Source organism: Nylanderia fulva, unplaced genomic scaffold (assembly GCF_048542155.1).
Source record: "Nylanderia fulva isolate GAGA-0341 unplaced genomic scaffold, ASM4854215v1 Scaffold25, whole genome shotgun sequence".
Taxonomy (NCBI): Eukaryota; Metazoa; Arthropoda; class Insecta; order Hymenoptera; family Formicidae; genus Nylanderia; species Nylanderia fulva.
Genome location: NW_028190314.1, coordinates 1,386,449 through 1,409,782, shown reverse-complemented (window position 1 = coordinate 1,409,782; position 23,334 = coordinate 1,386,449). Strand labels below are relative to the sequence as shown.

At 30.1% G+C, this 23,334-nt stretch overlaps 1 protein-coding gene across 2 annotated transcripts in view; it reads left to right on the top strand.

Moving 5' to 3' along the window:
- Nucleotides 1–1,569: 1,569 nt before the first annotated feature.
- Picot (putative inorganic phosphate cotransporter protein picot) overlaps nt 1,570–23,334 on the top strand; it is a 37,133-nt gene continuing 15,368 nt past the window's right edge. The window contains exon 1 of one of the 2 annotated variants that reach the window (XM_029316047.2): nt 1,570–1,919. In XM_029316047.2, coding sequence (XP_029171880.2) covers nt 1,832–1,919 — 88 coding nt within the window. In that variant the 5' untranslated portion in view covers nt 1,570–1,831. Of the gene's footprint in view, nt 1,920–18,703; nt 19,241–23,334 lie in introns of those variants that run through there. The other variant, XM_085483459.1, reaches the window with a different exon arrangement.

Sequence of the window (23,334 nt, the reverse complement as noted above, 5' to 3'; positions counted from 1 at the left end):
ATTAAATATCAATTTCATTTGTGGACATTGGAACTACTAGTTTTCTATCTCGAGGTTATATACTCGAGGTGAAAACGTTAATTATAGTGTGCAATTAATGGAACAAATAATGGAACGATATTACTGATGCGAGTACGACCTTTCTCTATGAACGCGGTATAAATCATAGTATCTGTAATCATTTTTTTGTTCCGTTGATATGCATCTTAAAAGACTAGAAGACATGATTAATATATGTAATGGGGTTGATAATTTACTGATAATTTATTGATCATTAATTAAAGAGTTATCAATATTTCTTTTAGTATGGGTATATTTTAAATTATTTTAAATCGATTGTTTTAAGTCCAAGTTAAAAAGCGTAAATTATTAATAAAATAAATTATTTTTATCTATTCCTTTTTATTCAAACGAAAACGATTTATATTCCATAAACGAGAAATGTTACAGATATTTATAATTTTTTAACGTTATATTTTTGATTGAATATTATTTTTTGTGCAATTTTAGAACGTAATAATTTTAAAACATAAACTATCTTAGATTTAGATTTATATGAAATAAAAAACTCTTCAAATTAATCGAAATAGAAAATGTACATAATTAATTTACAGTTTTTTTGACATTACTTGTATTTAAAAATATCAATACGTCGATATTTTTCGAATTAATTCGAGAACAAATTCTTTTATCAGTTTAAAATTGGAAAATAATTTTTAAATTATGAATGATCATGCACATACACACACACATAAATAAAAACGTTTATTGAGGTTGAAATTTAATAAATATATAAAATATATAAAATTCAACATTTGATTTCAGGTAGAAATATTTTAATAGATTTTTAATTTGAGATTTAGTTATCAGGAATATTTTATATATTACAAATTCAAAACTTGTATGATAAGAAAGAGAAGTTATGAGATTTTCAATTAAGAAAAATATAACAAATGTACATAAATTATATATTCTATGAATCTCATTAATATGTAAATTATCTGTATAATTTATGTACATTTGTTATATTTTTTTAAATTGAAAATCTCATAACTTCTCTTTATTATCTCATACAGGTTTTGAATATATGAAATATTCTTGATAACTAAATCTCAAATTAAAAATCTTTTAAAATATTTCTACCTGAAATCAAATGTTGAATTTTAGATATTTTATATATTTATTAAATTTCATAAGATAATAAGAGATTCATAGAATATAAAAACATAAATAAAAAATATATATATATAATGCACTTTTAAAAATATAAATATAAAATTGTTATATAAATTGTCTCCGAGAATAAAAGTTCAATTCCGTCAAAGATCCGTAAATAAATCAAACGATAACAATGTGATATTTGTCGTGTGCACATTGTACCTTCTGTATCTCGTATCACATATATTAATCTGAAATCTGACTCGAAAAATTTGTTCACCGTGCATCGTTGACGTAACTTATTTGTAAAAAAATCCAACTATCTCCGTCAGGATTCTTCTCTCTAGAAATTTTCTTTTTTCCCTTAATTGCTTAGATATAAACAGGTGCGATTCGGGAAAAGCGCATCACGTTGGGAAAGGAGTGGGTGTCGCGTCAGTGGGGCTCTCGCGACGTGATCTAATTGGCCGACATACGCGAGGTGTTCGCCTCTAAGTGTCGCGAGTTCGGCCGTGTCTGTAACAGTGTCAGATTGACCGTCGAGTCGTGTGCTACCACACCTGAGAACGTCGATTTTCCACACGAGCCGCTTTCCCGTCTCGGAAGTCCTTCCGGAGAATCGAAGGATTTTTCTTTTGGCTTGGCCGAGCGATCCCTTACGTGACACGACAACATGGTCGAGAACGGTATGACCCTGGATCGGAAAAAATCGGAGATTAAGAAGCCCGAGATCTTCGACGTCGAGGTCTCGCCTCCGCAAGGTGGGTAAACAAATCGTTTCTTTCTTTATGATCCTGGAAATTAACTTTGCTCCGGGGGCGCGGCTGAATTTCAAATATTTTGAGTAACTTTCCAAATGAAGTCGAATTCGCTGGAATTGTTGGGTAAACGAAAAAGTATAAGTAAAATTAATTTTTTAATATATAGATGTGCGTATATTTTACGCTTTTATTTTTTACGTGTTGATTGTCATAAATATAAATTGCCAAATATATATATATATATAAGAGGATTTTGTGTGTATGTGTGTGTGTGTGTGTGTGCGTATAATGTATCAAAATTTAAGCTTTTATGAAAATTATGTTGAATTCTATCTCTAAGACTGTCGATCAATCTGTATAGTAAATCGTTCCTATGTTCCAAACTTTACTAAATAAAAAGTACATAAACAGTATATAGATATTTTGATAGTACAAAATGTAACTTGATTTTCGATACGTTGCACAAAAAAGTATCTATACAGTAAAAAAGACACTTTTCTAAATTTTAAAATAATATATAGGAAGATTAAAAAAAACAAAGACATATTGACAATTCTCGAGCAGATTGCACGCGGCAGATTAATTAAATAAATTGGACAGATTACCGCCTTAACAGAAGAATTTCAAACTCTTTAATAGTCGAGAAGACTGATTTTTTAAACTGTCAAAATATACAACTTATGAGAATCTATTGTATAATATATGAAAACTCTAATATAAAAATATGTGTAAAAGAAAATTATATTTAATCCAGATAATTCTCGATATATAAATTTAATCATAGATGAACTACTTTTTAATATAATTTAAAAGTCGATGACTTCGATATTCTTTTACTTAACTTCTCAGAAACGGAGAAGATATTATTTATAATTATTCTGCTACAATCTATTATGTAGGCTGCTATAAATATTACTCTCACTTTCGAATGGAAGGTCAATGCTAGCTGCAATGTCGGAATAAAAAATTAACGCGTTCATTAACTTTTATCGAATTCGTTAATTTTGCGAATTTTTTAATGCGACCGGTCATGAAAGTTCCGTAAAAATCGCGTAAAGTGATTTCTTCAATTAAATGTCTGATTGCTGCAATAATTTCACACGATTAGCTCGCTGATTATCCACTATAACTGATAGTGATATGTCATTTGATAATGTGTATCAAGTATTAAATTGCTATAGAATTCTCAATTAATGCATTATCATGTCATGTAATCAGATACATTCTTTGAATGGAATATCCTAGAAAGTTCTGTAGTACAATTATGTAATCGAAGTTTTGTGTTCCTTTTTTTGAGATTGTTATTTCAACTTGTAACTGTCCAATTATTAAATGTTGTTTATATTCAATAGTTTTTCAGCAAGAATTAATTAGACAACTAAAGCTTATTTCTCGTGTTCTGTCAAATTTTTATTTCAAATTAAATACATTTCCTCTTTAAATAAAAATTAATATCGTTAAAATAGCCTAAGATCTTTATACCTTTGTATCTGGATTTCATGATAAAAATAAAGAATGCAAGCTTATTTTTTGTCCAGTGCGAGATTATGATCGGCATTCCGAATTAATTGCAAATGATATCGCGTAAGACTTTGCATTTCACATTCGTAAAACAAACAAGACGTATGATACAATCTGGTTCTGGCTCTCATTACAACACGACGTTTACATAAGCCGATCGATGCGAATCGATTTTTCGTTCGATGCATTCGCGCGTAACTGTTCCGATCCGGAAGTGATCCGGGAGTCACGTGATCTCCGACTGATGCAATGGGATTGCCTGGAGAATGACAGTCAAAGCGCTCACCGGCGCCTTTACGTAAGATAATTACCAGGGATCGCAATTAACTCGCCTTCATTACATATCTCTCTCGAATCTCGCGTATTATTTGCGGCTTATTTCAGCGAAAACGTAAAATTCTCTCCCTCCTTTTTTTTACGCAACTCTAATTCTGTCGCGTTTCTCTCGAGACTCGTTTATCACGGACCCGACAACGAAATCACGAGTGCAAGTAACGCAACGATGAGCTTAGACGGAGATAACAATGAATATAAGTCCCGAGAATATTGCGCGAGATAGTAAATATAAATTATTTTCTTATCGAGACTTCATATCGACGTTTATTTCAATCCTGGATATCAACTCTTTTTCAAAAAATGTAATTTTATTTTATGTTTTTATTTTCAAGTATTTATTATATATACGAATATTGATTAAATTTCTTAGAACTTAGATCGACCTACTTTATTGAGAATTATATATATATATATATATATATATATATATATATATATATATATATATGTGTGAAAGTCTTCTTTGTTCAATTAAAATTTCCAATTATAAAAGTGTTTAATTTTATCTAACGAGCTTCTTTGATTTAATAAAGAACGGTACATATTTTTACAAAATACGTTCTTGATTAGTGCAGCTTCGTGAGTTTACATCATTTTCAATGAGAAAAATGGAGAAATAGTAGCCGTGACGACCAGTGAAGAATAGCGTGACGGTTAGAAACCGTAATTGAAAGATAGATAATGTTAATAATATCAGGATACGAGGTCGAGTGGCGAAATTCGTGTTCTTGGCACAATAACAAAATGTCTATCGATTTTTTTATTTCCTATATTTTTCGCGATCCATAATCCTCAATTTTATTTTTTTCCTTTCTTTTCCTTCAATTTTTTCTTCATATATTGTAATAGTTCATTTAAGTATTAAGAATATCTGCGAATATCTTGAAAATATATTATCAAATTGAGTGCGTCTGTCGAATTCCGTACGATCGCTATCAATGATTGAATATTATATACCAACACGTTTTGACGTGAGATTTGTTATTGAAGATTTACGATGATAATTTGAGAAGAAATAATTCTTGATCTGGGATTAATTGATTATCAGATTAGATTTCACACATCTCGCTTATCTTCCATTTTCCTTTCTATATTTTTTATTTTTAATTCAAGGTTCGAATCGACTTGTTAACGCTTCCTTTGCTTTTACTCCTTCGTGAACTCTACCCTAGTAAAGAAAAAATAGAGCGTTAACCGACTATTATCGAGAATAGCCGCGTTCAGCGAAGATCGTTTCTCAATGAAAATAAGTGGAACAGCTGTCTTGATTGGAAAGTGGTTAAAAAATTCGACAGTCCGTTTATTCGTTGCAAATTAAGTTGATTTCGTGTTTTCCGAATCCTTTAATATCGAACAGACATAAGGTACAAATGTGTTGAAGCAAGCGTTCTTGAAATTAATTAATCCAGCGATTCCACACGCTTGATTTACATTCATTGTTAATCCAGCTCATTATAGATAACGGGTGTGCAAAAGTTTTCTCATTAGTATAAACAACGATGAAGACGATTTATTAATCCCGAAAATAATGTTCGCTGAATTTGCATCTTGAATTTTTTATTGAGAAATCGAGCAATTAAAAAAGTATTTAATCAAACATCAATCAGATGTCAAAAATAGTATTCCGAAATACAAAAAAAAATTGAAAATGTTAATTTAATAAGCAATATTTGTGTAAATATAAGATGTGAAATTTTGATCTAAAAATATTATTTTTAAATATTTATTTAGAATTTAATTTTCACTTTTTAATTCCATTGAATACAATACATTTCACAGATGCAACACCAGTGCATAGAAATTGCAATTGTTTTACGAGGCATGACAGCTGTTATGTATGAAAACATTGTATTCTGAAGTACAAAAAAATTGAAGATGTTAATTTAATAAGCAATATTTGTGTAAATATAAGATGTGAAATTTTGATTTAAAAACATTATTTTTAAATATTTATCTAGAATTTAATTTTTACTTTTTAATTGCATTCAGTACAAAACATTTCACAAATGCAAAACCAGTGCATAGAAATTGCAATCGTTTTGCGAGGCATGACAGGTGTTATGTATGAGTCCTTTTCTGTGAAACATATTCATACGTGCGATGTCTTCTTTGGCGCAGTGAATCAGTCATTGTTGTAGCATATTGCATGCATGCCACGTGATACAATGTCTCAAATATTCGTCACGATATATATATTTTCACATGTGCTATATAGCTAAGCTCTTTAATGGGCATCTGTGGTTTGGAAGAATATCCTACCCAACATAGATTATACATCAAATCTCTTGTGTCACACCCGCCAAGTGGTTAATAAGATGCATACCAATTATTTATCACTTAGCTGTCCATCTCAGATAAGTGCACATAAGATTATGCAATGCTTACGTCGTTTGTTTATTTCCGCTAATTCTTAAGATAATCATCAATGTCTAATGCTTGCTGCAAACAAATTAAAATGAAACTCGAAGTTAAAAGGCAAAATCTTCCGGTGAGTTGATGCATCTTACAACGTGTAAATTATAAACAAAGTTTTATCAAATATAAAAGTGCGTTTTAAAAATTACATCTATTATCGAATGATTTTTTTGTGCATCTCTATAACGTTTTTTCCAAATTTGTTATTACTTAACGTAACATCATTAAAATTTATCATATTGTATATCGTGTATATAAATTGATTGTTTTTAGCTTGTGTTTTCTAAATATCTCGTATTACTTTCTTACTGTACAACTTAACTCGACGGTTCTTTTTATATCCTTAACCTTGAGAACAAATAAGAATGTTAATGTATGCTCAGTCATATCTGTTTCTATGAATAAAGATGTTTATTTATCACTGTCAGGTCGATTAAAAAACTCTATTTTACTTTTCGCTATTGTTTCTATTCATGATGTCGGTAAAATCGTTTACTTTTGGATTCTATTTTTTTTTTTTATACAAAATTATATATATATATATATATATATATATATATATATATATAATATATATATAATATATATATATAGAAATTAGATAAAAATTTATCTAAGTTATTGTTAGTACAGTTTTGTGTTTTCGGAAATCTCTTTCTCACAATTCTATTCTTCAATGATATTCTCCAAACAATTTTTATTCACAAATTTTTAAAAAATATAATTTAGATTAACTAGATGAAAGGATGTGTATGTCATGTCAATATCTTATCTTATGAGTTAATATCAAAATATATTATGTGAAATTATTTGAACAGTGAAAAAATCATACATTTTTTCTGGCGTTTGTGAAATTTTTAAAAAAATACAGAATTAACAAAAATAACGGAAATTGAATTGATAATGAAAACTTACTCTAATTTTTAAATTTATTTATTTTTTTTTTTTTTTTACAATTCAATGACTTTCTCTCTCTCTCTTCTCTTTTTCTTTTTGTCTTTTTTATTATTGCATTATATTTAGTAACAAATGTTTTTTTATCAACTCACGTTGGAGAATTTATTTTGTGTCTGCGAGTTTCTCAATTATAAATTTATGGAAAGGTGGAACCGGCGAATATATTTTTACTCTCACGACAAGTGTTATCATGCATATTAGCAAGATTATATCGGTATTTTTGTGTCGAAATAGTATTTAGATAGGATTTCATTTTATCTGTATTTTTTATTATCGCGCAATCAATTTTACTTACATAAGTGATTTAAAATCGAGCATGTAAGCGGATCTCATATTTCTCTAATCACGTGCATTACGTCGGTTTCGATCGCCAGTTTCTGATATATTCATTAATTTTTTTGAGAGGTTGATTAATAAATTACAATTCTGTTAATTATATATGGATTCAAAGAAGAGAATTTTTGATAATTTTTAATTGATATTAATTAAATATAGTTTTACTGTGAGAGAAAAACAACATTACCTTATATATATCTAAATATTTTTAATTAAAATCACATTTACTCTTGTTCTACATTTACGCAATTTTATTATATTAAAATATATTGAATATACACATAAAAATATTTTTCGTTCAACAAATTCATAGAAGAACCAGTCATAGAAAAAATGAAAATATACTAACGTTTGCATCAGAACTTTCGATTATTATCTGTTATACATAAATAATGCATGGATGCATCGATTTTTATGCTAATGTTATATTCATAAATGGAATTATTAAAATGAAAGTAAAATTGTTCAAATAGTTTAAAAACGCATAAAAATTGAGTATCCGTGTATATGCATGATTATGACTACGCAATAAAATTGGCGAGTATTATACGGAATCGTATTGAATTGCTAGTTATGAAGATTATAAATTTTCATTAACATTATTATCTCGATTCTTAAAGCACCAGTGCATTTTTACGCCATTGTTATCGATATCGGAAACAATACCTTTTCAATCGTCAAGTACACTTCTATACTATATCTTGGTCATTCGAATTGGTCTTTGATTACGCGTATGTTACAGCAATTAATTAACGTGATAATGAAATAATAAATTTACTATTCTCTGTGTCATTTCATGTGACATTCTCTTTTTCTCGTCATCATAAATAGTGATTTTGAAGAGTAAGTTCCGAAAAACTTAAGTATAAAAGAGATTTGTCGAATATAAAATATTTCGGAAAATAAATTATATATATATATATGTATACACTCGCATATAATACATTATTATGATTGATTGCCAATTAATTACAAAATATAAATATAATCGATCGTGAATTTATTCGAAACAGAATTATTGTATAATTGATTGTGTATATTCTTTAAGATATAAATTATAATTGGTAATAATTTAATTGCAACATTTGACTTTTTTTAACTTTGAAAATGTCATTGATGATTATTTGACATTTGAGTCGCGGTGTTCTGTAGCATTATTTAACATTTGAGTCCCGGTGTTCTAGTATATCAAACCCTGCTTAATTATCGAGAAAGTGTCGATGGCACACGCGTTTATCTTCCCCGTACTAATTAGACTTATAACGAGCTTATAGTAAACAACATATAATTATCCCGCACTGGTGCAATTTCATCGAACCGAGCGATACGAGTAGCACGGCTTACATAATTAATTGCAATTAATGGCGTGAGCAATCGGCACGAGACCGGTCCCAATGATAACTTTAACGTTGGACTAGTTCTATATATTTTTTTTGCTCATTTGGAGAATATTATACGACGCGAAGGAAGTTCTACAACGTAGTTCTGCGAGTCACCGGTGATTATAACATTGATTATAGAAATTATGGCGTGGAATTGTACATAATTACAGCTGTATTTTATTGTTAATAACGGTCATTATACTATACCTAATTTTGTGTTTTGTTATTGGAAGGAAATTATTGTTTTAAATGTACACGAAAATAATTATTTTATGGATGAACGTGCAAAATACGACAAAAGGCTTTTAACATAAAATAGGTTCGATATGCTTGAAATTTTTCTACTAGCGTAAAATTCAGCATGTAAATTATAAGTATTTCATTCTTACGGTTCATTGTACACACAATAAGAACGGCTATCTTACAAATTGTTTGTTTGCAAAATAATCATACGCTAAGACATGGAGATTTCTTAAAAATCAAATAAAATTAAATTAGAGATAAGACATTTATATACATAATTATTTATTTTATCGTTAGGATTTGATTGGCAAAAAGTATATTTATTTTCCTTTGTGTATAAATTATAATTATTCGTGTTAAATAAACATTTCAAGACTTACAATTTTACGTCAAAAATTTTCTATTTAAAATTTACGTTGCTTCCGCAAAATACTCCATTTAAAAATTTAACTATTCAAACTTGACTGTTTATTGCATTCTTGAAAGACATTATGAATAATGCAGAGATATATGCTAAAAGTTTGTCGGGTACGTCACGAAGTTAAAATTCCTTTTTAAAATTTTTCATTTGCCATTTAAAAGTACGCATCAATTGTAAATCAACTGTAACGCGTAAATTATATCATAAAGACAGAATTAGACAGTGCCAAAGTAGAAACACTAATTTTCATTTAAGAACTTGGACCTTGAATAAGTTGTTGGAAGGATCGCTTACATTTTGTGTCATCGTAAATAATGTATGCCACACCATGTCTTGTCAGTAATTTGTGTTTAGTCTGACATTGCTGCGTAAAAAATAAACATTAGTTGGTGGAATTTCGCCTTTTTTATTCGAGATTTCATTATATCAAGCGAGTTTTGTCTCGCCGCAAAACGCCCCGAGAAACGATTCGCACGATGTTTACGCGAATCGTTGCAAAACCACAAAACGCAATTTAAGATTTTTATCGTATTTTAATATGAAACGATGACGTTAGACACTTGAGTCAATTAAGCGAAAACCACACGATGTAATTGCGACGATGTTTTTTTTTGTAATGCGTGGTTATAAATATTTCACGCCGTGATATTTTCTTATTAATACGAATTCATTACTTAATAAAGCATCGATTAGTGTAGATTATTTTTTATGCAAGAGAGAAAAGGAGAAAGAGAAAGTTTTTCAGACTTGTAATTTTAAATATTTCTACAGTTTTGCAATTATTTGCAAAAATCGAGTCGCGAGATAAAACTCGCCTGACATAATGAAATAATAAATTAATAAACAAGATCGATATTTTATCTCTATTTTTTTCATGCAATTATTTGAAATTGATTCTTGCGATTTGTACAAAGATTCCTGGCATTGCAAATCAAAATGGTATCTTATCTGTACCATGGAGAATAATCTGCATATAATGCAGAATTTAAGATGTCAAATATTATTATGTGCGATTAACGAACGCGATTAGTTATCTTTTTTTTTTTAATAATGCGCATATTAATGCGAGCGTGTAAAATAATTTTTTTCTTCAACTTTAGCGTACGACATATACAATATCGATCGGTTCTACCTGCGCATTACATTGTGTTTTTCCATTGATATTTCATTGCATTGCATTCAGGATGTACTGCATTGCGGTTAATTTTATTAATATCGATTACGCGTTGGATCATTTTTCTGTTGCTTATAAATTAATTCATCTATAAACTAAAAATAAAATATACTACGTATAAGATGGCTTAAAATTGCTATATTTCTCAAACATAATTTCCTATACGTTTCTCATTAAAATCTATACATATATGTGATCTGTTTTTGTATCACAAATTATTTATTTATTATCATTATTATATAAGCAAAAATATACGTAAAAGATGTGTGATATTATAATATGATTAATATCAATCATAATTCGATGCCATCCTCTTTGCAAAAAAGTTAGAGACTAGATGAGAAAGAATAAATTTCGTTTAATTGATTAGCTCAACAGGTGTAAAGGTTACTTGGTTGAATTAATTCGATTCTTTTAGAAACAAGCTTTTGTGTGGCGACCTAATAATTATCTCATATTTAAAAAAATAAATATTATTATCAATCATGCCAAATATCGAGTTGGAGACAATATAATTATTTTGTAAATTATATCACTTACATTTATATCACGTACATTTATATCACTTTAATCATGCAAACGCAAATCAGTCCGATCGATGAAAATTAATACCTAATCTATCATTGTTATCGACCGATTGTCGCTAAAGATCTGTATCCAAAAATCATATTACAAAAGAAAGCATGTTAATCAGCGAAAACGTAAGTGCAATAAAATTATCGTCGAATTATCTCCACGAATGCGGATTAATCTGGTAAAGATATTCGAAACTGATTACAATCATATAATTGCTTTTAATACCGTCGAAGTTGTAGAAAAGGAAAGTAGAAAGTGCCTATCGAAACCTTATGCTGATTCGCATTTCCTGATATATCTAATTACGCTGTCCGAATTCAATCTATTGCAAATTGTTTTCTTCTGCGGTCGAATTATTTCAAGTAGGCCCTTAAGACTTATAATAGAGGAAAGCGCGAGCAAGTTTATTCTTATTATTATGCAAAACATAGGTGGATTAAGAAAAGTTCATATAGTAATTTATTTGACAATAATTTAAATTCTCGAATCGAGATAAATAATTGATTGTACTGAAGAAAAAATTTATTGAATTTGAATAAATATTTATTTTAATACTGCCAAGAAATCATTTATTTGAAACTAATAGTATTGATTTGACGTAAAAAATATTTATTTGATATAAGAAAATCCTTTTCAAAATATAGGTAAATATTTATTTGTTTCAAATAAATTATTGATTAGGCAGTATATATTGAAATAAATATTTAATTTAATAATTTTTTTCAGTGTGCAATTATTTATTGATCCTTTTTTACTTTTATTGTTTTATTGTAATATAATAATAAAATGAAAGTAATGATGATAGAAATATGATAAAAATATGGATAATAAACAATAAATTGAGATAATTAAGAAGTCACGCATGAAAAATCTACTTTTGACTTATCTTACATCTTTAAAAACGCATCTTAGTATTTGATTAATAACCAAGTCGCTTTGTATTCTGAAGACAGTACGAGGACGAATTCTGAAAACTCAAGTTGCGCCCTCGAATATGGCCTCGCGTGAGAATTACGGATATAGTGTGACAAATTATTGTTCATCGTACCTTGACACGGATCGTTTATGCAATTTAATGCATTGAAATCCTTGTCTATGCAAAATAAGAATAAACCGAAAGCGAATTATAATTTTGTATTTGTTAATTAAAATTGTTCGGTGGAAATATTCAAAAACTTATAACAGTAAATTATACATCTCTTTCATTTTATCTTAATTAGACAGATAAGAGACGAAGTCACATTTTATATAAAGAAATATAACAAAAATATTTTCTTGTATTAAAAGCTAGTTTCCACAATTTTTAAAATAATTTCCATATAAAATAGAGGCATTAAAAAATATTTGAAAAATTTACTGTGAAAATAATCTTCACGTTTGTTAAATATAAATTTTTTGAAATTAATATGTTCCAACATAAACTTGAAATAGTTTGATGATAAATTATACATCTCTTAATCTCTTAAATTATACATCTCTTTTATTTTGTCTTAATTAGATAAGAACACAGATAAGAGACGAAGTCACATTTTATATAAAGAAATATATCAAAAGTATTTTCTTGTATTAAAAACTAGTTTCCACAATTTTTAAAATAATTTCCGTATAAAATAGAGGCATTAAAAAATATTTGAAAAATTTACTGTGAAAATAATCTTCACGTTTGTTAAATATAAATTTTTTGAAATTAATACGTTCCAACATAAACTTGAAATAGTTTGATGAAATAGTTTGATACACTCCTCAGTGTTTTGACTCGAGTAATGAAGAGACCTTCAAATATCATATAATCAAGGGATTTTGCGTGCATTTGGATTTCCTGTGGCACTTTGTATTTTCTCGTGGCGTGATCAGAGTTATTTTCCACTTAACTATGTATAATGGATAACGAGTTTGAGGACTTTCGCGTTTCCTGTTGACGGCTCGAAACTTGAGGCATTTAAGGCCGAGCTATGGTGCGAGAGACTCGTCCGGGTATTCAATGATGTAAAGGCCGCGGTTATAACCGACCACGTGTCACACATTCGCGTAAGAGCAATCAGAAAATCGTCGACATCCTACTTCTACATTTTCAGTACTCTTCCCGAGACAGGAAATATCATGTTCTCTCTGTGAACAGATTCATATATGTTAAAGAGAAATTATCTCACGTTAGGTACTTTGTATATTCAATTGAAAGTGTCGACAAAATGTCTTAGAAGCATACTAAACATTAGAAAAGAATTGAGTTAAAAAAAGAAATAAAATAATGGTTATTTTATTACGAAAAAAAAGTATTTCTGCAAATAAAATTAACTAAAAATTATTTTTGAAAAACGCGCAATTTACATTTGATAATTTTTATATATTTGTTTATAAAATATCGACATATATAGTTTTGCATACAATAAAACATTAAAATCTCCTGTCGATCAATTTTATCTTTAAAAATACTACTTTTACAGATTTCTACTTTACTGTAACCAAGAAGCTAACTTATACGATAAAAAATGTCGTTGAAAATATGTTTATCTCGATTTATCTGTAGTAGATAGTATGTCTTCTTTATCGACACAAATTGTAATATCACCGTCAATAAACAAAGTATCTATATTATCTACGTGCAGATTAATACATTAAATAAATAAATTTATAAATCAATCAAACCAGATATACGCATACATGTATAATTACTATATATCGAGCCATATATCACGAAATAATAATATTAACTCATCACAGATAATATTTATGTACCTCAACGTCTGTTAAAATGTCTTAATATGAATAATAAAATTAAATTAATTATTTACATATTTGTCAAATGTCAAAAGATTCGCTAAACCGCTTGGAAGATACAAAATTTGCGATGATTTAACTATTTACACGTCGACGTAGAATCAATTAAAAAATTATCGAAATAAAAATTCGAGATGAGAATTGATATCAGTTATAGAATTATGTTGCACTCGTCGCGATTAATCGAGTTTATTAGTCATACCGTGATACGTAATCGCTCATTGTACTCTCGCGAATTTACGATTGCCGCACGTGCTAGGAAATTTACTCATATGCGATTCGCAAACTAAACAAATTCCGCTGCGTCACGAACGAGTCATCGATTGCACAATCAAGTGCACTGCTTTCGATATTTACGTTTTATGCAATCGTTTAAAGGTAGCCGTCGTGAAGTATGTATAACTGGCGATGAATTTTCTTCATCTTCGCGCCAAAATCTTATCGCGCGATCGAACATTTTTGAAGGTTTTTCCTCTTTCGGAATTTTTTGTGAGAGAGACTCTCTCTTTTATAAACGCATATATATATATAAAATTGGACTCGGAATGAAAATGCAAACTTTTTTCTCTCGATTGTAAAGATAATGACACATATCGCTGATAGAAGGTAAAACTATAAAAAGACTCGATAAGCTCTATCGGTTACGCGATAAAACTCTGATGAATTATTTATATTATTTTTTCGACGATTTTTTTATTCAACCAACTTCTTTAGTGCTCGAAATACAGTGATAAATCGAGATAGATTCAATATTAATTTGATAATATACGTTTGTATATTTGAGAATAAATACACGGCGTCGTAAATCATTATTTCATTCAATTACGAATTGCTTGAGCTCTGGAAAAAATGTAAATTTTTCTTATCTTATATTCCAAATATCTTTCAATTATCGAAAATTAAGATTTAAATTTTATTTCAAATTAAATGCGTGTAATTTTATATTTCGAAGTTCAAATAAAACTTGATAAATTTAAAAGAGAATTTATAATGTAGCACGTGACTTTATACATTAACCTTTGTACTAACGCTGTTAATGCTTCAATAACCTTGAGACAAATAACAGTCTTCTTGCTTTAATCCATGGTTTGTTATAGTACATAATTACGATAATAATATCGAGAGATATTTACTCATCACGCAGCTGTCCGCGAGAGCAAGAGTGAGAAAGAGATAAGCATGGATGAACCAGATAATAGCTAATTAATGTTGGACGGCTTACTTCAATTATTTAACATTGATTACTGAGAGAGAAAGAGATGTGACGCGTCGCATTTTTTTACTCCGGTGACTTTCTTCTCCTCTGATTTGTACGAATCGTACATTCCACTGGTCGCATTGAATAGCAACATCCTGCTACACACATGTAGCAATCAAATCAATTATAGACAACCAATCCTCGACGCGACAACTGTGATTCGCGCACACAGTGACAAGCTTCAAATTAAGTTTCTCGTAGCATTCTCGGCGATATACTCTCTTTTCTATATATATATATGTATGTACCCAGAAGTCAACAAATATTTACTCATTCTTGCAGTTTCCAGCATGGAAAATACCTATCTTGACACTTTGATATCCGCTGCGAATCAGCAGAGTTGTTCCTGCGCAGATATGAGAATTGATAGCTTCGACTAATTAATTTGGCTCGGCGCAATTTTTGCCTCAAATTATCGAAAATATAAAAGAATACGTAAAAAATTATTATATTTTTCATATCATTTGTTATTATTTTTTTTTACGATGATTTGAGTCCTATCGAAAAATTGATGAGATTCTTATATTGAATATATTTTCGACAACGAGTTTTGCATGACGTTTTCCTATAAACTTTTAATTCTCAGAGAATCGAAAAGCACGATTACGCAATTTGTATGGTATCAATGAATGATCTCTATGCTTGTATTCCAATTGATATTAATCTTAATAGCGGAATTTTACGAGAGATAAACGTAGATAAATATGTCGAAGGATATCGTTCTGTTATTACTATCGGAAATGATCTTTATAAACGGATTGGAAATGTCTGTCCAATTATATCGTAATTGCCGATCATGATGGAAGATTTTGTAATCATAGATGACCAAGACCTTGAAGTAAAGTGCTCTTTACCGAACGCAAATAGAAGACGCCCACGAATTATATATATTGAGATGATCCATCAATCATCAGCGGGTACTTCTTCGATGATGTGATCGAAACGCGAATTGCATCTTGCATCCATGCATATGACGCTGGAAAAACGTGTATATGCGGTTTGCTTCGAAACGTTTCGCGAAACGATAGCCAGAAATAAAGTCGCTAGCTGAGTTATTAATAACCGATCAGTTTTTAACGTGCCAAAAATTCTACGTGACTTTACCCCGGTTCTTTCGTCCGATTTGATCGATGACCCTCCCTAATTTGCGTTTTATGACAAGCTCCAAAATATTATTTACGCGAGATAGAAGAATTAATTGAGCTCCAATTAACATGAATTGTGATCAACTACATTTTCCTCTTATTGAATGATATGAGCTATATTTTCTTTAATCTTTGAGAAATGAAATCATTTGCGATAATAATCGAGGTAAAATTTTATTACTCTATTGTGAAGCTTAAAAAAAAGGAAGGGCGGAATAAAAATAGAAATAATTATGCGTTATGATTCATAATGGCATATTGTGATATTCTTGTTACTTGTAGATATATAATTATTTATGAGTGTAATAATTTTTTTATTTAATAGAACCATTTTCTATAAACACTTTTTGCTCCCATAAATAATTTATTTTGCTTCACTAAACGAAAAAAATTCCAAGAGATTTAATCAAGCATACGGAACACTATATATTATATGACTAGGTATCTTTAGAATGACTCAGTTTTTTCCTCGATATATTTTCTCGGGGTCTTTTCCTTATGATATCTGATGTAATCTGATGTAATCTTATTCTCAAGATACAATTTCAATTTAAATTATTGAAATAATTTACATTATTAAAAATTTCAACTGTAACTTTTTTCTATACAGTTTACAAATCTTGAATTTGATTTCATTGCATATTTTTGTAGAAAAATATCATAAACAAGAAAAAGATTTGCATGAAAAAAAATGTAAAATGGCTACTAGATTGATTTGTCGATTATGCAAATGAATATTGAGATTTTCCTGTGAATTTTCCTTATTTGTGTTTTGGAAAATGTACGTATAGAAATAATCTCAGTGATTAAGACGAGAGAGTAGATGTTAAAAAAATATTTTTATCTACTATCTTGATGTTTCTCTAGAAAGGAAGACGCATGTCAAGTCCAGACTTATTTTTCCGAGATTAAATTATTTTGACAAACTGCATGCGATGAATGAACAATGAAAACATATCTGACGGCGACAGTAATTTACTTAATTTTCAAGCTGTAGGTCAGAAGTGAATCATATGGTTTCACAATCATATAATTACGCAGATGCCTCTGTTGGAATGAAGCCCGATAGGTGTTCGTCGTTCGCAAACTTGTAGATCATATATTATCTCCGTGTTAGCGCAAACAATTGTTAAGTCGTTATTTTTAATGACTTGTTAAAAGTCAACAAGTCATCTATTTATAGTATTTGTCAAAGCAGATCTTGGGAAAATTAAAATTATCTAAAATAAAAGCTTTTTCTTTACGAAATTTTAATTAAAAAGTAATTAAGTTTTTTCTTTCTCTTGAGAATAAAATAAAAAATAAACGGAGAATTAATTGAACTTTATTGAATTTTATTCAATCTTCAATATACACTCCTCACAATAATTATAAGGGATAAAAAAATTGTCTAAAATTAGGCAAATTTTAAGTTGCTGTAACTTTTGTTTTAAAAAATAAGAATTGAAATTTAAAGAAGAGTTTTAAAGCTTGAAATCTGTTTTCGAAAGATTACAGTTATTTTTTATTTTTTTAAATTCTAGTATTTTTTTACGTATAGAAAACGATGAACTTAACAAAATGAAAATTTTCCTTCTTATTTTGTAGATGTGTCGCACGCACAACAAAATTTGAAAAAAAAATTTCGATTCTTTCGCGTTAAAGCCTGAAGTTTTCTCTGCAAAATCATTTTTTAAAATTTAAATTTCGATTTTTCTTATTAAATTCAAGAATTGAAGAAAATTGAAAATAACCGTGATCTTTCTATAGTAAATATTTCAAGCTTTAAAACTCTTTCGTATTTAAATTCTTTTAGGCAATTTTTCCCTTAATTATTGTTAAACATGCTAATGTAAGACGAGCTTGTTTCCCTTTTTTTAACTTTTTGTCTAGATTGTCTTCCTTTCTTGGGGTTTCAATATAGCATTCTTAAGTTGACAAGTGTAGAGTTGAAGAATTATTGAAATACATATATTAATATAGAAAAATATATATATTAGATATTAATATGATTTATTTGTTTATATATAAATATATATATATACATATATATATATATATATATATATATATATATATATATATATATAATACATATTGCAACAGTATAATTGACTTGATTAACACGATGAAATGATAATGAATACGGAGCGTTAATTTTCCTGACACGCGAGGGCAAATTGAATTTCGCGCCGCCGGTCGTGACTTTTGCCGCGCTGCGCCGCGATTGGTCGAGCCGGTCGGGCGCGAGTCCAATCGGCCGCGCCTGCCCACAGTTCCGCCGTAGTAGCCAGCGAGCAACCGGCCGGTTCGGTCCCCGGTTCGTCAGTAAGTTTCGTATCACACACGCGAGGACTTAACCTCGTCTTCGCGCGTTCACCTTTGCCACCGTGTCACGCCTGCGAATGTCGCCCGCGGTCGCCTTCCCCGACGTCGTCGCCGTCGTGTTCCACATCTTCGTCGTCTACCGATCGGTATAAAAAAAGAACGCAGGCGCGTGCTTTCGTTCCTCGGGCGCTTTTCGGAAGAGAAGAGAGGAGTGGCCAGTAGTAATTTGCGCGCGCGCGCGGGTGTGTGAACAGTCAACGTTATCGCTGTTCGACGAGTCAGTCGGACACGAGTGTCGAGTAAACGAGAGTTCCTTTCACGCCGTTCGAGTAGAGACTCGATTTTACGCTCCGTGCTTGCTCCAAAATGAGCGGACACCGGATCAGCGAGAACGGGGGACGTAATGGCCACGTGCTGGTATGGGAGCAGCCCGGGCTCGACGAGGAGGAGAGACCCGCGCGAAAAAGAAGAGGTACGTTTATATAGCTATTTCACGAATTTTCCATTGACGCGATGCCAGGAAAAAAAGAACTTCGCGAAACGACGAATTTGCGCGTCTCGCTCGAGAAGGTTATTCGCTCGAATATCTCCGCGTTGACATCAATTTGTATAAGAATAGCCAGGAAGGCCGATCGAACGAGAACAGAGGTTCCGAGATTTCCACGTGTATTTCTTATTCAACTGATCGGATACGTCGCGTTTAAGTTTTTAAAAGTTTTTAGCGAATGAAAAAAAAAAAAAATAAAGTAGACGGCTCCACAAAAGCGTGGAATTCGCTTCGTTCTGTAATTCTCACGTTACGGAAAATAGTGTAATTCGAGACGAGTACGTGCCATGTGCGAGCGAGAGCGCGCGCGCGGACGGTATTTCCTCGAGACGACAAGAAGACCACGTGCTCGATCCGCTCCGGACATGTTTGCGCTCCTGCCGTTTCTCTCCGCGAAGCGTGCGTCATTCGAGTTCATGAAAGGCTAATCTCGATTCTGGAAAAAACTGAGGAAAAACAAGGATTTATAATGGGTCTTTCATGAAAAGCTTTACACGATGTTCCTTAAATATATTATAATTATAGGTATGATAAACAAAGTAAAAAATTATTATGACTTGTTAAAAGTCAACGAGTCATCTATATTTATATTATAGTATTTGTCAAAGCAGAACTCGAGAAAATAAAAATTATCTAAAATAAGAGCTTTTTCTCTTGAGAACAAAATTAAAAATAGACAGAGAATCAATTAAACTTTATTGAACTTTATTTAATTCTATATCTCAATTGTAAATAAATATATGTTATTTGAAAAAATCAAGGCAAAATTTATTTTGTTTAGAATAGAATATTTTTTAAAGAAAATGTATTACAATTCAGAAACTCACATGAGACAAATGTCACATACAGTAATTTGTGTTTTTAAGATTGATATTTTCAAATAAAATTAATTTAAAAATAATTTTTAAAAATATATATGTGGAAAATTTATATAAATATGTATATATATATATATATATATATATATATATATATATATATATATATAATTTCAAATGCATGTCGCATTTTGCGATTTAATTTTTTATAATTGAATTTAAAATTAATTAAAAATTTTAACGTGTTCAATAGAACATTTATCGCACTTATCCTGCAAGTGTGCTAAATTATATTATTCCGGAGCAACCATACATCTTCCGGTTAGAGCACTGTTACCGAGTGCTCGGCATGTTTACGCAATTGTAACGCATGATGATCATCTGTTTGTCGATTTGATGGTTTTTTCCCAGTTTTATCATCTAGATATTTTTCGGAGAAAAATTACAAATATTTTAATGATATCATATACATCAATATATCAAATTCAAATATATTCACAATATAATATTGAGAGATATTTTATAATTAATATTTATCGAATTAAAATTATTCATAACAGATTATATGTTCATACATATTCATACGATTAAATCTTTAATATTTTAAAAATTTCGACGAAATTTTTTTTATAAATACGCGTATTTGCATTGAAACACAGCAGACTTCTCGTTTTATTATTTCTTCGTGCAAAAAACAAACACAAAGTTTCGTACATCTGCACGAACTTTAACGGTCGCTCGTTTATTGTCCAGCAAATATCTGTCCGTCAGGTTTCGAGAACATTCAAGAAACTTTTGCACCATTTTAATTTCAACCGAGGGTCCATAACCCTTCGCACTAATATATTCACCCCAAGTTTAGTGGGATTTATATTATCCTTCAGAGTGACAAAAATAAAAGCTAATACAAAGAGCACAAATATTCTCTCATTAATGAATACCTACTTACTAATAAATTATCCCATGTGGAACAATTCTTTTAGACCTGCGGAGACCCAAGCACACAATTCCTCATTCTTTTTTTTTCGACAAAAAATCGTGCTTTCTTCAAGCGAGAACAATAGATTCGTGTTGTTTGCTTCGATCTTTTTTTTTACACCGACAAACCATTTCCGACAGGGATTTCCGCAGGGACTATCATTTGTGCATGCAGGCTTGCAGATTTGCTCATCTTTTTTTTGTAAATTATAAATGATGCTTTAGAGTACAAGTCTACCGAAATTGTACATAAATTTTTAATTTTTTGCATTCTGACAATAATCTACAGAAAAATCAAATTTATTCGACGAAAATATACAATGAAATGTTTAAATTCTTAGCAGTAAATTCTATAGTACTTGATTGATATTCTTGATACTTACGCAATGATTTCGAAAAATGGCACAGTTTTATTACGAAAAAGGAGAAAAGGGGGGAAGCAACAATGTAAGCAGTTATAAATAGCAACGCGATAATTATATTAGTGTGAATATGAAGTGGGTAAAGAACGATAATGACTAACGAAAAAGAACGTATTCGATGATATTATCGCGTTATCACGGAAAAATTAAGTTAGCCTACATCGATTTGCTGAAATGAATTAATAGACCGCAAAAAAAGCGCCGGATGATAAGAAGCTTGACATTCGCGACACGTTTGTGTCGCGAGATATAATGACGTATGACGAAAAGGAGCGCGATGATAGACACGTGAAGTGTCGCGTTTTTTCCGCGAAGACGACGCAATCTGTTTGTTAGCACGAGATATTTCCGTTTCAATTACGGGGAAATTACAGCGGGATTTTTTGGCAGCCGCACGCGTGAATATTCGCGAAACCGACGTTTCGAAAACGCTCGAGAGCGCATTTTTCTCGCGATATGCGCCAAGGTCATTAAATGACTCGTATATTTAGTCTTTATCTGTGAATAATGCACCATGCACTATACATTTCGATTTTGCAAAGTTATTGTCCTAAGATTTTTTCCATAAATTTGGAATTTCTTTTTTTCTACGAAAAAAAATAAATTAGTGTTTTAATTAATATAACGAGTCGGGTAAAAAATGATGAAAAGAAAAGATTATAAATTTTTAGGAATTTTACACAAATAGAATTGTATTTCTTATTAAATTTTCCATAAATTTAATTTTCACAGAATTAGTTTTAATTTCAGATAAAATTTTTACTATGAGAAAATAATTATTGAATGAATAAAAAGAAAACGTAAAATTTTGAAGGGTACTCTGTACGTAATGTTATTTATCGTTTTTACTCGATTATGATTTGCTCATTGCCTATCGAATTTATCTCGAAAGATGCAACGAAAGGGCGACTATAGGTGACTATAGATCACCATTAATGATAACGAAGCTTAAATTCATACAGTGATATTTTTGACCAGATCAAAGTTCAGGTTTTTCGAAGGCAAGCTTTTTTTTTTTTTTTTTTTTTTTTGATAGAACGCTAATTTTTAATCTTTCTCTTTCTGTTTTTCTCTCTCTCGTAAATCATTATCTTATTTAAGAAATATATATCTAATAATTTTGCGAAATTATCTAGCAATTATAATACTATAAATCTTAGCATGGAAAAAGTTATATTTATATATTTTATTAACTTTGTATTTTTTCACGTGTCAAATACTTATATGTAACCACTGAAATATATTTTACCATATGACACTCATCTTTCGGACTGTTTCGCTTCTTTGAGCTCCTGAATTTTAAAACGTCTTGTCAATCAATATGTCCTATGATGTGAAAAGTGCGAAAAATCATACAATTTTTTTGTCTTTCCATTAAAACATATTTTTTTTATATATTCAGCTTGTGATACAATTGATTCAAAGACTAAACTATTTTTTAATTTACGATCCGAACAAAGAATATTCGATATACTTTATTCACACGAATGCGAGTGATGGTGATGACGTAAGCAAAAAAATTACATTATACAGCGCAATGTATAGCAATGTATGGACATGAAAAAAGCTTATCTATTTCAATGTATAGTGCAAAAAAAGATTACATGACTTCTCGCTGTTGACGTCACGATTTGATACGACTGCAAATGAGGGGTCCAAGTGTCTTAAGCGTCTATCTTCTGTGTCTATGTTTCCGAGAGATAGGTCTTTATCGGATAGATAATGTTCTTCCTACGTGATGAACTGCGACATACCTCATATCATTCTCGATTACGTGACGCCGACCGCCTGCGATGTGGAA